At 40.2% G+C, this 14,691-nt stretch overlaps 3 protein-coding genes across 7 annotated transcripts; 1 reads left to right on the plus strand and 2 right to left on the minus strand.

Annotated features, from left to right (window-relative positions):
• Nucleotides 1-218: 218 nt before the first annotated feature.
• On the minus strand, nt 219-6,430 carry LOC129737946 (nuclear receptor binding SET domain protein). Of its 4 annotated transcripts, none has more exons than XR_008735483.1 (8): nt 6,061-6,430; nt 5,489-5,766; nt 4,007-5,139; nt 2,763-3,855; nt 1,679-2,703; nt 1,133-1,612; nt 542-1,073; nt 219-413 (listed from the first exon to the last, which is right to left on the minus strand). XR_008735483.1 is itself a non-coding variant. In XM_055729132.1 (7 exons), exons 2-7 carry the CDS (start codon nt 5,757-5,759, stop codon nt 699-701), a joined length of 4,377 nt encoding a protein of 1,458 aa, XP_055585107.1. In that variant the 5' UTR covers nt 5,760-5,766; nt 6,268-6,430; the 3' UTR covers nt 219-698. The 4 variants fall into 4 exon arrangements, 2 of the variants coding, with proteins under 2 accessions (XP_055585107.1, XP_055585094.1); XR_008735482.1 differs by having other exon boundaries at nt 525-1,073; XM_055729132.1 differs by having other exon boundaries at nt 219-1,073; nt 6,268-6,430.
• A 2,404-nt stretch (nt 6,431-8,834) lies between these two features.
• LOC129737963 (uncharacterized) lies at nt 8,835-12,580 on the minus strand. Of its 2 annotated transcripts, XM_055729138.1 has the most exons (6): nt 12,033-12,580; nt 11,825-11,957; nt 10,391-10,985; nt 9,500-10,337; nt 9,299-9,388; nt 8,835-9,232 (listed from the first exon to the last, which is right to left on the minus strand). In XM_055729138.1, exons 1-6 carry the CDS (start codon nt 12,041-12,043, stop codon nt 9,160-9,162), a joined length of 1,740 nt encoding a protein of 579 aa, XP_055585113.1. In that variant the 5' UTR covers nt 12,044-12,580; the 3' UTR covers nt 8,835-9,159. The 2 variants fall into 2 exon arrangements, with proteins under 2 accessions (XP_055585113.1, XP_055585117.1); XM_055729142.1 differs by lacking the exon at nt 8,835-9,232 and having other exon boundaries at nt 9,488-10,337; nt 12,033-12,572.
• Nucleotides 12,581-12,712: 132 nt separating this feature from the next.
• On the plus strand, nt 12,713-14,526 carry LOC129737974 (beclin-1-like protein). Its single transcript, XM_055729150.1, has 4 exons — nt 12,713-12,997; nt 13,072-13,667; nt 13,727-14,187; nt 14,251-14,526. The coding sequence occupies exons 1-4, from the start codon at nt 12,886-12,888 to the stop codon at nt 14,360-14,362; spliced, it is 1,281 nt and encodes a 426-aa protein (XP_055585125.1). The 5' UTR covers nt 12,713-12,885; the 3' UTR covers nt 14,363-14,526.
• The last annotated feature ends 165 nt before the right edge of the window (nt 14,527-14,691 follow it).

Consider the following 14,691-nt stretch of genomic DNA (forward strand, 5'->3'; position numbering starts at 1 on the left):
AGTATGTAATAAAAACAATCTGTAACTAACGGAAATTCTATTCACAAAACTTGTTTATACCTTTGCTTACCTGAAACGAGTAAGAATGTGATATAAAGAAATTAAGATCTTTTCTAAACTAAATACCAGTATTTATTACCAACGCGTTGTTGTACAAGGATCTTAGCGGTTACTTAATGGTAAATATTAGTTTAAAAATATTTTTGAAAAAAATCAGCTTTGAGGTCACGTTAACGGTCAATATATTGAATCGTTCAGAATAGGTAATAAGGATAATAAATATAACAACATTTCTTCGAGATATTCAAAGCGCACTGAAGGCTTTTTTTCCAATTCACACTATTATTGTCTCGCCGACAAGCACGTATATTTAACCATAGGTTTCTACTATTTTGGACCACCAAATGTTAAACCTGTTTGTAAAGTAATAAGAATTTAAGAAACACGATAAAATTAACGTCTGTGATGACTATATACTAACTCCCTTTCTCGGGCAAACAAAAACGTTCATCAAAAATAGTTACCTCTAATTTTGTTTTACCTTGATCATGAAACAACAAGAAGCGACCGCAGGGAAATGCCGACGTCAACAAACAATGGTTTTCTCATACGTACAGAAAACAAGGCTGTGATGGTAGGACCTGCCGTTTAAACTTGGGTCAGTTCTCTAGCTACTGGTTGATAATTTTCGGTGATAATTATTCCAGGCCTTGCTTTGTTATCACCTCTTCGACTGAACTTGATTCTTCAGGGAGATTAGGCTTTTCTTCCGGTAGTACACTCGTCGAAGAAGCTTCGTCCAAAGGCTCCGTTTTAAGGACCAATAAAGAATCTTCTGTCATTAACGGTTCCTCTTGTTTCTTCTCACCTCTGACTTTTTTAGCCTTGGTAGCTCGAGATTTCCTTCTTTTCTTTTTACCTTCTTTGGTGGCTTTAGAATTTGCGGCCGCTTTCTGTTCCGATGGTCGGTATTTTGAACCTATGAAACCGGAACACTTTGTCGCTCCACAGTGGCAAATCTTTTTATCTACTCCAGTGCTAGCAAAATTATAGTTGAAAGTTATTTCGTCTCCCTGTTGAATAAAAGTAAACATTCAAAACACTGTATTTCTAATTTATCATATCTTTTTACCGCTTTAATATCTTTGATTGCGAACAGGCCGACCAGTTGAGCTCCGCCAACACTCCATACATTGGTTACACAATTTGGCTCACACGAATGGTTTATAAACCTAGCCAAGTTTCCTTTGGGTCCAGCGTCGATAGTCAGATCTCCATCGACCGTCAGGAAGTAGTAGTTTTCATCTTTCTGATCTTGCTTTTGCTGTAATCGCTTGGCTAGCTCGTCATTGTTGATAACTTCTCCGACGTATTCGATCACAAACTGTCCCATCTGTATGTCTTCTTGAGACACTAAACCCCAGCCCTTGTTCATGATTCGTTTTACAGAAAGAGCCGGATAACGTTTCGACTGGAAAGCCCGGTTTTGGCAAAGATCACCACATGGACATACTTTCTGATTGCACTCGATCATGAGAGCTCTATTGATGCAATTCGAACTTGACCCACATGGATCCGGATCGGAAGGGCTACACTCACAAATGTTGTCATCCTGAAAAATAAGCACAATACATTCAACTGGTTTCATTTGGGAAAGCCACACAAGCATTTAACTCACCATTTCTTCTCTTCCCTGGAATGGAGCCTTTAACGGTAGAACGTACTTGTTGCTTCTGATTTTGATATACATCGGCGGTTTGAACGAAGATTCATCTAAAGTTAACGGCTCCTTTGCTTTGTTCTCTTGCAAAATTTGGAAAACGATGGCAGCTTCGCGAATTGCACTGTTGTATCTTTCTTTGATTCCACCACCAACGCTCTTCCGTCTGGCCTTACCGGTAACGTCCGAATCATCTTCTTGATACAAATAGATTCGCCTTCGATTGATCCAAGCATGGTCATGACTTTTGAAAAACTTTATGCAAATATCCCATTCATTATGTTGCACCGTCAACATTTGATCCGGAATCATGGGCGGAGGTACGATGAGAGCAGGCCAAAACCTGTAGCTACCATACTTGGCCCACACAATCTCATTGTAAAGAGGCATTCGTCCGGATTCACATTCTTCGCAAATGTATTTGCCTTCTGGAGGTGTAAACTTGAGGCACTCCAGATGGAACGCCGTGGGACAGGTTTCACAACAAATCAAACTTCCACCCTTGCAGCATAAGAAACACCAATTGACGTTCAGCGAGCTCTGTTCCAGCGTATGCTTGGGGCAGATCATAGCCACATTGGATAGCAGCTGAGATCCTGCCGGGATACACTTCGCATCCGTGTGGTATGAGGTGGGACACTTAATGCATCGGATCATTTGTCCCTTGGTGGTATTTGCGTTAGCTCGAGGATTATCGGAAACGCACGTATGACACGTATGATGGGAGCAAAATAGAGTGCTCGAATTAGGCGTGCTGGTAAGCTGATGTTGCGGGAACAGTCGCAGACACGGTATGTGGTAATATTTACCACACGATGCAACAGCACAACGATGCTTGCGCTCCTCTAAAAACGTAGGCTCCTGATCGTGACAGACGAAGCATGCGTGGCTTTTATTTAGTGTACAATCGTTGCATTTGAAAGATTTCTCCTCGACAGAAGCACGAAGTTTTTTTCGCTCCTCCAGATTTGTGGATAGACATTCTGAAATTCAATGTATAAAATACACAGAAACCTTATAAATAAATTCTGTCAACACTTACCTAAATGATAGTGATTGGAACATTTGGCGCACTTGGTCACCTCATTAGTTTTTAAACAAATCGCACAAATGGGTCCCTTGGGAACACCTTTCAAGAGATAATTCTTTTCGAGCTTGTAAACAAACATTTCCTGTAGGGTTTTTGGTTCCTTCTTAGCTTTGGATTGATTTTCCTTCGCAACTGACATTGTATCGTCGGGTTTACTAACTGGCGTTACTAGACCGTGCTCCATTTCAAATTTGAGGAACGAATTGCGCAACGCCTGCGATCTGAGTCGGTTCGAAACACGCGATGAACTGGGAAAAGGCACGGTTCGTCCAGCTGTCGTTTGTTGCATTCTAAGCGAGCAAATTTTTTGAACATATTTTTGCAATTTCTGATCGATATCAGCTTCTGCTTGACCCTCGAACACGTACATGCGACTCAGATTCAAAAGACTTTGATACGCCTCTCGATCGAATCCGCTCATATCGGTCAGCTCATCACACTCGCTGCTGGTACCGCTAGCCGTTTCAAGCAAATCGGATCCTTCGGTCATCGATTGAAAATAGCGAGACATGGTACTCATCAGCTGCTCTTCATCATCTCGCGGTTCCCGTTTGATGCGTTTCGAAGGATTTTTGAAATTTTCTAACGGTTCGTAGGCGGGACTTTCTGGGGTGTTGGATCGTCGTTTTCGCTGTGAATCGGAAGAATCATCGAAGCTGTTGCTATGGTAACCGGCAGACGTGCTTTTGGTGCGTCGTTTTCGAGCTGGCTTATTCCGAATTTCCTGTTCTACCTGCATCTGAAAATTCTCTATTCGTGTCTCGATAGGATCCAAGAACGCGGCTTCTGCTTGCGCGACTGCTGCTACCCAAGTCGGTCGTTTGCTGAAGACTTTAAAACGATTCTTAAGGTGATGAAATTCAGAATCGAGCAATTTTTTGTATTCTTCTAGTCCTTGGAAAGGAACCAGATTGTACTCGCTGATGTAACTTCTTCGACCATTGTCAGCGAAAAATACTACGTTTAATTTTAGCCCTTTACTTTTGGTTTCAATGGTACAATCACCGGTCTCTGGATCCAAACAAATCATACATGGCCAATGCACCTGATGGAGAAAAGTATGATAAATTCTGATCGATTTTAAGAAGTTTACGCAATTGTCCTAAAACTAAAAATGACCGAAAGTGCTACATGAAATATTCATTCTGGAAATCACGTAATTATGCATTTTTTTCTAAGTAAAACCTGCAGTGTACCTGTTTGGCGTGGAACGAAGCCCAACACAGTTGACCCAACTGGAATTTTCCGTTCGCAATGTCTATCTCTTGGGTTAAATCGGGCGTTTCCGGGTTGTCATCTGCCGTAGTTGTCACGTTATTACACTCTATCCTCTCTTGTACGTTTCCGTTAGCTTCTTGAGTTGCAACATCATTGATAGCAGATTCTTCTGAAGATGCATTACCAAGGTTGACTTCTGTTACTGTGGTAGTTTGTAGTGGTTCTTGTTGTATATTTTCAAGATGTTCTAGGTTATTAACGACGGTCTCTTCTATTTTTTCGTCCTTTTGAACATCTTGGAGTTCTTCCTCTATCGAAAGCAGCGTTTCAGCACCTATACTTTTCGATCCTAAACTGGAGTCTAAATCCACAATTTTAATCTGATCCATACCGAGCAGTTCCGGACTTAATTGGGGCTCTTCAGTCAATCCATCGACGTCTTCAAGTTTAACATCGCTATCCAGTCCCAAGGAGCAATCAATCTGTACAGGTTGTAAGTTTACAAAATCTAAGCCACTCGGTAAAACTGTTGGAGGATTCATTGTTTCACTTTCATTCACTACTGTCTCTATGGGTGAGTTATCAGACCCAGTTTCAATCGGTTCCTTTTTTGGATTTTTAGCTTTCGTCGGAGATTTGGTGACAAACCTAGCCACGTCCAATGGAATGTAGTCTTGGCATTCTTTCTGCTTCTGGATCCGCCCATAGCGACTGACAGGGCCCGGAACGTTTCGTATCGGTTCTGTCAGCTTGGGACTCAGCGTAGATTCCAGATGCTTTAGGTGAATGTGCGAGCGCTTGGGCGATTTCAAACGATCCTCTATTTCGGCCATCGAAAGAAGAGAGGAGGATGATTCTGCCGATTGACGTGTTATAATGGTTGCCAATTCGGAAGCTCTCTGCTTCGGTGGGCTTACTTTTGGTTTGGCAGTGAGGATTTGCTTCTTTTCTTCCAATGTATCAGGGGCAGTTTTTTGTGGTAGTACGGATTGGGTGTGTGGTTTTTCAGTCTGCGGGGATGTCATAAGTTTTGTTCGTTTCAGTTGAACTCGAAGCTCGCGTGTTAATACAGACGGTTGCGAAAATGATGGCGAATTATTTGAATCTGGAACTGAAGAAATGATATTTTGTTAACTACTTCATAAAAACAAAATAAATACAATAAATTGAGAAAAGGAAAAAAATTAAAAACCTGTTTCATTGCTCTTGTTTTGTTATCCTTATATGTACAATTACTAGAAGTACATAAATCACCCCACAAGGATTAGGTGGTGATTCGTGATCGTTAACTTTGTTTAATATGGTAGAAGGTATAACGATAGTTATTAATACCGCAATTTTTTTTTGTCAAATCCCCTTTTTTCAAAGTGATTAAAAAATTCAATTTATTTTAAGAAAAATTATTAGCGATTGAATGATTTTAGAATAAATGGCTCTTTATAAGTTGCTACAATATCTACCTTCAGCCTTTTGGGAATCTCTTTCAGCCGCTTTGGGTTCAACGATGGGGGAACTTCGGCGTATCTTTTTCGCAGGCTGTACATCCGCGAGTGACATGGATTCTTGTTGGATTTTAATGGTGGCGCCGTTGCGGGTGGAGATTTGGTACGACTCCAAAACATCTTCAACATCCTCATCAGATCGTACCGTGTCTGTTGGGTAAAGACTTTTCCGACGAGTCATTCTTGTGGACGCTTTCGCCTGTTGCTTTGCAAGTGCCACAACTGCCATTGATTGCCTATAAGAATGAAAGGCAAAACCATAAAACACTGTATACGTTAGGTATTATCAGATAATTTAAATTCGTTTTTAGCATTTTCAATGTTTAGATGCTTTATTGGTGTTTCCACAACAGAAAACGAAAAAAATCAACACTGACTGCCGGCTTGCGTAGTTAACGAATTGCCGCCAAAATTGGCAACCCTATTAGATTAGTGGCAAACGGATAAGAATTTTGTTAACAATCCGATAGGAAGCTCAGCCCATAAATAGTTTTTTCTCCAAAGTACTCAAAATTCGTTAATCCACTTACCTGCGATTTTTCAACCTTTTATTCCCCATTATGCTCACAATTGTTATAACCTGATATTGCACAGAAAATCATGCAAAGCGTCTTTCCCACCAAAATTCCAAACGAGTTCTCTGGCTGTTTCCGCCGATAGTTTCTGGCTTCCGTCACAAATCCCCAAAGCCACCGATTGTATCAACGAACTTTAAATCAATAAAACTGCTAGTTTACCGTGATTATATCGCGAAAAACTTGAATTATTCGCACAATATTTCGTTGATGACGACTCAAGCCAAAAACTGTACCGCGACTTCTTATTTGACGTTAGACAGACGCTTGTTGCTTCTCTTGCCGACGATGATGACGAAAATCCCAATTCGACAATAACAATTGAAAATGTCGTATGTCCAAAGACCGTTCAGTACTTCCGTTCTTGATCAGCGAGGAACAGTAATAAAATTCAAAATGAAAAAAATTAGCTTGCTGTTTTAATGAACGGGAGTTTTAGAAAACCGGGCACAAGTTACATGGCTATCTTGATGACTTATATACACTGAGGTTTTTTTTTACGCGGTTTTTTTTTACACGGTTTTTTTTTACGCGGCTTTTTTTACGCGGATTTTCGAATTAACGCGGTTTTTTTAACGCGGATTTTCGAATTAACGCGGTTTTTGAGAGAAAATATTCTAAGACTTTTTCAAAGGAAAACACTTAGAATCTTTTTGTAGTTGGGAAAATCTTAGCTCTGAAACTAAGAACGTGATACATGATATCTGAGTCCTGAGACCTGAGACTTGAGACCTGTGACCTGAGACCTGAGACATGAAACATGAGACATGAGACATGAGACCTGAGACATGAGACATGAGACATGAGATATGAGACCTGAGACATGAGACCTGAGACATGAGACATGAGACCTGAGACATGAGACCTGAGACATGAGACCTGAGACATGAGACCTGAGACATGAGACATGAGACCTGAGACTTGAGACATGAGACATGAGACATGAGACCTGAGATATGAGACATGAGACCTGAGACATGAGACCTGAGACCTGAGACCTGAGACATGAAACCTGAGACATGAGACCTGAGACATGAGACATGAGACCTGAGATATGAGACCTGAGACATGAGACATGAGACATAAGACCTAAGACATGAGACCTGAGACAAAAGACATGAGACATGAGACCTGAGATATGAGACCTGAGACATGAGACTTGAGACCTAAGACATGAGACCTGAGACATGAGACATGAGACATGAGACATGAGACATGAGACCTGAGATATGAGACCTGAGACATGAGACATGAGACCTAAGACATGAGACCTGAGACAAAAGACATGAGACATGAGACCTGAGATATGAGACCTGAGACATGAGACATGAGACCTAAGATATGAGACCTGAGACATGAGACATGAGACCTAAGATATGAGACCTGAGACATGAGACATGAGACCAGAGACATGAAACATGAGACCTGAGACATGAGACCTGAGACATGAGACCTGAGACATGAGAAAGGAGACATGAGACCTGAGACATGAGACATGAGACCTGGGATATGAGACCCAAGACATGAGACATGAGACTCGAGACATGGAACATGAGACCTGAGACATGAGACATCAGACGATCTAATTGATTTTGTTTTTTATCTTAAAAATAAACTATCATCGCACGCAAATTTTTAAATAATCATGGTTCCTTCGCATTTTTTTAGTAACGTTCTTTTTGCTCGAATTTTTTAATTAAAATGGTTTTTTACGTGGATTTTCGAAATTTGGGGTTTTTTACGCGGATTTTCGAATTAACGAGGTTTTTTTTTTACGCGGATTTTCGAATTAACGCGGTTTTTTTTTACGCGGATTTTCGAATTAACGCGGTTTTTTTTACGCGGATTTTCGAATTAACGCGGTTTTTTTTACGCGGGTTTTTTTTACGCGGGACGAAATACCGCGTAAAAAAAACCTGAGTGTATTCAGATTACTCCTATTTGAAATGTGAGGTTCCGTTATTGAATCGTCGTACTTGTCCGAATCAGACGAATCTCGCGAGAGAAGAATACATGCTTAAAAAAATCCATAAATAACACTTAAAAATAACTCATACTACAGGGACCGCTTGATAATTGTACTACATTTTGCTGCCTGATAAAGCGAACATTCACCTTGATTCGTTGACGTTAATTTAACGTTATTTTGATAATTTAAGCGTATGCACGCAGAAAATTAAAATTAGTGTCAAAGGAAAGAGCCAAAGCCAGATCATTGGATGTTTCAAATAAAATTTAATCGAAATCAGATGATTTATTGATTGATTCTGGCACAAATAATTTTCTTTTGATTTAAAGTACAGCACATTGATTCGAATGTTTCTTACATTAACTTGGAATAATTTTCTTTCGTTTCTATAGAAAAAAATCAGGAAAAATACTCCCGGCACATAAAAACTTTATAAGTAAAATGCCTTAATAAAACCATGTCAAAATAAAATATAGAAAATTTTTTTAAATAAGATTTAGATTCGCTCCTTGATTCGAAAATTTATTTATTTTGATTCAATGCAAGTGAGGTATGAGTGATTAAACGCGTGTGAGCATTTGCACTATACTCGCACTTGCTGCGGATGCTCTAATACTAAATACAAACATACGACATAAATTTTTTTTGATAATTATGTATGTCTGTAGACCACGAGACTTTAAACACTGACCACCTTTAAAGATCATAAAGCGGAGCTTTCATTCAAAGGAATATAGCTTATCGATTAAAACAAAATTGTTGAGAATAGAAAAATTTGTTTAGTGACTGTAACAAATATATTTATTTATAAACGAATTTCATAAAGCGTCAACGTACAGAAAAGTGGGCTTACTTGACAATTGAAGAATTAGAGCTTGAACTGATCTGTAAAGTGTCTGAACATGCATGTTGATGAATTTACGAACTGACGATAAACAAATTAAAATTAAGCAATTCATAAGCAAGCAAAATTTATAAGCAGTCAATTTGTTAAAAAAAAAATCAAAAATTACGTTGTCAAGCTAACCGTAAATAGAATTCGTTAATTGAAATAAAAACGGGTTAATCAAGCTTAAAATGTCAAGTTATCCACTGGCACGATTCATTTCGAATCCATCAGGATTGTCAGCGTTGAATGCAATTACATGAGATTCCCACCTGTTGAACACAAGAGAAAAAGATACTTTATCAACAGCTTTCACCAGCAGCATATTAAACATTTACTTCTTGTTAGCAGAATCCGTTGTGATTCGATCCTCAGCTAGTTTCTCCGGTAGCTCGTCTATTTCGAAATAATTTGCCCCAACAGAGACCCTGAAACGAGAAACAAATAAACATAACAAAACGACAGTGCCTTCTCTATCATTTCTACTAAAAAGTGAAAAACAAGAGCCACATTTACTCTCTACGTACTAAGAGCCCTACTTTTGTTTTATTACAAACTGCCCATTGGACGTTCCTGTGGCAGCAGCAGCTGAGTTGTTACTAACGTGTGGCCCGTGATTACAATCCTTAGTGTTCTTTCCACACTGCCTGCATTGGTGCATAGCCCGATGGTGGAGCGCCAAATCTTCCCTACAGGAGTAGTTCAACTGGCAGATATCGCATCGGTGCTGTTCCCGCTTGAGCAGTACCTTGTGCACTTCGAACAGATGGCGGTTCAGGAATTGCTCGCTCTTGTAAACGTTCTTGCAGTATGGGCATGGCAGCCGACGATCGCTTTTGTTTGCCGATGATTCGTTGGCAGCTCTCGGTTTGCTGGTTGGGGTTGTTGGGGCTTTGTATTGTTTTACCGTTACTGATGTACCCGGTTCTTGGCCAGCCGGGAATCTCGTTCTAAGCGCCTCCTTACATTGATTAGCTTGATGTTCTTGATAATTTCGCAGCTGAACGAAACTGCTGTTACAATGTGTGCATTTGAATAGGGTTAGCTTCGATTGCTGGGAGCCTGGATTTTTGGGAAGTTGAGCCACCCGAGGTACCGCTTTCGGTTTATTCGGAGAGTGATCATTTTCCATGTGCATTAAGAGGTTCGTTTCGTTGCTGAATACTGCCCGACATTGGTTGCATTTAATGATAGGTTTAACAGTGGAGGGAGGTATTTTCGGACGTTTATCACACAGTTCGGCATTCAATAATCTACCGGGCGGTGGACGTTTAGTAGCCGTCGAACCGCCTACCGAACGAGCTGGTACTGGTTTGACTGTTACATTTCTCATCCTTTGAAACATGTTTGCTGGACTGGTTTTTGTGGTTATTTGTTCTGTAAAAAAAACCGTAAGTTTATGTTAAAATTTAAAAAAAAATTCTAGGTACCTTCCGTTGCTGATCCATCGATCGTCGCTGGTTCAGTACCCGGTTCCACTTTGGGCACCTTCTTTATCGTCAATTGAGGCTTAACAGACAATTGCTCTAACACCGGCAGGACAGAACTGGTTTCGACGGTTTCTTCCTTCACGACCACTGTCTGTAGTTCCCCATCCATGTGATAAACATCGACATTTTTGACCAATTCATTGGCAATAGTTTTTGAAAGTGTTCCCTCGACAGCTGGTGAGTTTTTTTGAGGAGATGGAATTTCTTGTTTAATTTCAGTTCCGGTTAGATCCAGCACATCGACGTAAAATTCGTCTTCGTTCTCTTCCTTAACGTAGCTTGGAAACTCGTTTTCGGGATCCGAATCGTCCATCTTGAAAGGGGACCACTGGAAATCTTTCAGTTTGAGACTGACCTGTTTCTTGCTGGTATCACGTGCAACATCATCTTCGCTGAACACGTCACCATGGTCTTTGCGAAATAACTTCACCATCTGATGGTTTCGGGTTGCCGTTTGTTGGAACGCATGAAACTCATCCATAAAAACCGTGCAAAGATCACAGATTGCACTGGGAAAATCGTCATCGTCCTCGAACTGCATTTGAAAATCCATAAATATAGTCAACTTTAATTGTTTGATACTAGAATACTTTGTTTTCAATAGAAAACATTAAACAAGCTTTCTTATTCTTTGATTGTATTATTTACTAAAATTAACGGAAATAATTTCCAATTGGCATCTAAAATCGATCTAAGTATTTTATCAAAACTTTTGGCCATATAAAGGGAAAGATTTTAGGGCTCGATCTAACAGGACAAAATTTATGAAACGGTTAAAACTACCTGACTAGGGAATTTTCAGCATCGAGTCCACTAAACCATAAGCCGACAGCAGACATATTTGACTAATCTGCCGCTCATAGCAAGACCGTCCCATTTGCGTTTTTGTTGAAATGAGAAAAACGGCTTTGAAAAATCGTAAGATGTTCAACGGTAATGCGGCACTTGTATGCGTGTTTAATTAAAGTGATCAATAGAATCTGTCACTGCAACGGCTAATGAAAGATTTTCGCTTTATGTATAAGGATTTTTGTTTTGTTTTGATTCTGTTGAAAATCATTTTCTGGGCTGTGGGATCGACATGCGATGATTTATGCCATATAGGACCGACTTGCGATCATTTGTTCAACGGGACAAAACTACATGAGGTTTTTTTCAATGATCATTAAAACAATGTATTGAAACAAAGTTTGCTTTTGAAACTACAGATAAAGTTAAAGTGATTCCAGCGATAAACTGAAAAATGATGAAAACGCAAATGGGACGGACTTGCTATGAGCGACAGTAATTAACCTTTTACTACCTGTAACATAATTTCAAACGAGTAGCTGGTGGAGAGGTGTTATTGTAAAATACATTACTCATACAACTTACAGCAATTCTCAGATAATCGTACAATCTGTCCAGCAGCTCCCTGTGCTGCATTCGTGTTTGAAGGTCGATCACCGTCAGCAAGTTGTTCTGGGATAGACACAGCCGGCAATATCTTACCGGATTCCGGTGAGGGCTAGAAAGGTGCGAATCAAAACATTATAAATATATTAATACCTGCTAGTACACAAGGAAAAACAATCCAGCTTACACTTTCTCCATTTTCGGGCAAAATAGTGACGAAAATTAACAAGCAAAAAATCACGGCCGCAGAATCGTTGTTTACAACGCCTGACGTGATGAACAAAAATAACGCGGAAAATGTGAATCGAGCGTCCCGTCAGCAATTGTTGCCAGATTTGTAGAATTGTTGAGGGATTTTATTCATTTTTCTCTTAACGCACTCCGACCCAAGAGTATACCCAAATCTGCAGGCATGTTTTTATCCGAACGCAAAATCGGATTAAAGCCATCATTCACTGATTAGAGTCAATAATTTGTGCTTCTGCTAATCAGGAAGGCCTTAAAATATCCACAGCTGCCATCGAGAGCAAGTTTCGACTGATATAATTTGCCACTGGTAATATTCGTGATAAATACAATACTGCTCGTTTCACTAACACTTTTCAATTGTGTGAAGAAAGGGAAAAATTGCCTCAAAATCGTGTTCGTTGGCCGGCTGTCATTTCTGACTTTTTCCAAATTAAAAGATATCTGATGGCCGCATTCGCGATTGGAAACCAATTAAATATGATTATTGGACGATGCAGGATAAATTACACGTATTGCCATAATTCGACGACTTGATTAAAAAATAGCTTAAGTTTATTGTTTTGACGGTAGCGTGCATTCATTGACAAGCGAGGTTCATTTCGATTTTCGAAAGTTCATTTATATAAACAATAACAAAGAAGTTTTTCGACGGAATAATTTTTTTCCAATTTCTTCAATAACTCTTAAAATCATAGGTTTTATCGAGTTTGAAAGTTGCCTTTGAATAAAAAGCGAATATTGAAACTTGCTGAACCTAAAGGAACCGGAAGCTACAGGCCCGGAAGTGGAAAATGAATGACGGAAAAGTGAGCGTAAGTTTCTCCTGCCAGAGATGTCTACAACCGATCAACATCGACGATTCTTTCGCGGCTCTCGGGGAACACACGCTAGCCGAACTGGCCCGTAAGTTAACAAATTACCCTCTTCAAACATGTAAGTATCAGGACTGGAATATTCTATAGATTTATCTGTTACAGTCCCAATCAACTCACACATCGAAGTGGACATCGAATCCCAGTCGGCCAGTTTGGACCACTTCGTTCCTCCATTCCGTTTGGCAACCGAGTTTAGTAGTGGTCCCGATACCAATGGCTTCATGCTGCTCTCGGACGGTCCGGATCGAGAGTCGCTCAGTCAGAATTTTCGCATCAAGGCCGAGCTGTTCGATACGCTATCTAACAATTCTGAAATCGATCATCCACTCTGCGATGAATGTACCGACACGCTGCTAGAGCTGATGGACAAACAGCTGAAGATGGCCGAGGACGAATGGAACGATTACAACAACTATCTGAAGAAACTGGAGCTAACTGATGATGTGCCCAATGTCGATCAGCTGGAGAAGGAATTGGGTGATCTGAACGGGGAAGAGGAACGCTTGCTGCAGGAACTAGCCGAACTTACTCGGGAAGAAAACGCAATCAAACAGGCCGTAAAGGAGCAGGAAGAGGAAAAGGAACGGCTAAGCAATGAGGAGGAAAAATACTGGCGAGAATACACCAAACATCGAAGGGACGTTATCACGACCGAAGATGAGTTTCGGTCCTTGGAGTGCCAAATGTCTTACGCACAGGTAACACTGAGCGAATTTTTCAACTGATTAAAATGACATTAATTCATCACTCCTTTTAGGTTCAGCTGGACAAGCTGAAGAAAACCAACGTTTTCAACGTTACATTCCACATCTGGCACTCGGGGCACTTCGGAACAATCAACAATTTCCGGCTGGGCCGGCTTCCCTCGGCTCCCGTCGATTGGTCCGAAATCAATGCGGCCTGGGGCCAAACGTGTCTGTTGCTGTCCGCATTGGCCCGAAAAATGAATTTGGTCTTTAAGAACTACCGTTTGGTGCCGTACGGAAACCATTCTCACATCGAGGTACTTGCCGATGGGAAGGAATTGCCCCTTTACGGTAGTGGTGGGTTTCGGTTCTTCTGGGATACCAAATTTGATACGGCCATGGTGGCTTTTCTAGACTGTCTGCAGCAGTTCAAAGAGGAAGTCGTCAAAAAGGATCCGGACTTTTGTTTGCCCTATCGTATGGAGAAGGGCAAAATCGAGGACTCGGCCACGGGTAGCAGTTATTCTATCAAGTAAGTTAATTTTTTTTTAATCGAATCTCAATTTAGACTTTTTATTTTGTTTCGATTTTTAAGGATTCAATTTAACTCCGAAGAGCAGTGGACGAAAGCGTTGAAGTTCCTGCTGACCAATCTCAAGTGGGGACTCACTTGGGTATCTTCGCAATTCACCGAAGATAAACACTAGCAATGATGGGATAGATTTCCGCCTTGCAAAACTTTGGAACAACCAAATGATTCTGATTTGTACTATTATGTTACGGCTGTTAGTTTGTAATTATTATAATCGTATTCTAATATGTGATTTTAGGATGGAAATATAGCGTTATTTTAGTTTTTCATGTAAAATAACTTTCTGAGTGGTGGTGCTTGTATATTTGAGAATTCCATTACAAGTTTAAAAAGAGCATCAAAAAAGTAGGAAAATGCCAACAAGAATTTCCATCCGTTTGTTAAAATCGGTAAAACCATACTCGAGAAAAAAAAAGTAAAACCATATAGAATAAATTCGTTTAA

This window comes from Uranotaenia lowii, chromosome 1, assembly GCF_029784155.1.
Source record: "Uranotaenia lowii strain MFRU-FL chromosome 1, ASM2978415v1, whole genome shotgun sequence".
Lineage (NCBI taxonomy): Eukaryota > Metazoa > Arthropoda > Insecta > Diptera > Culicidae > Uranotaenia > Uranotaenia lowii.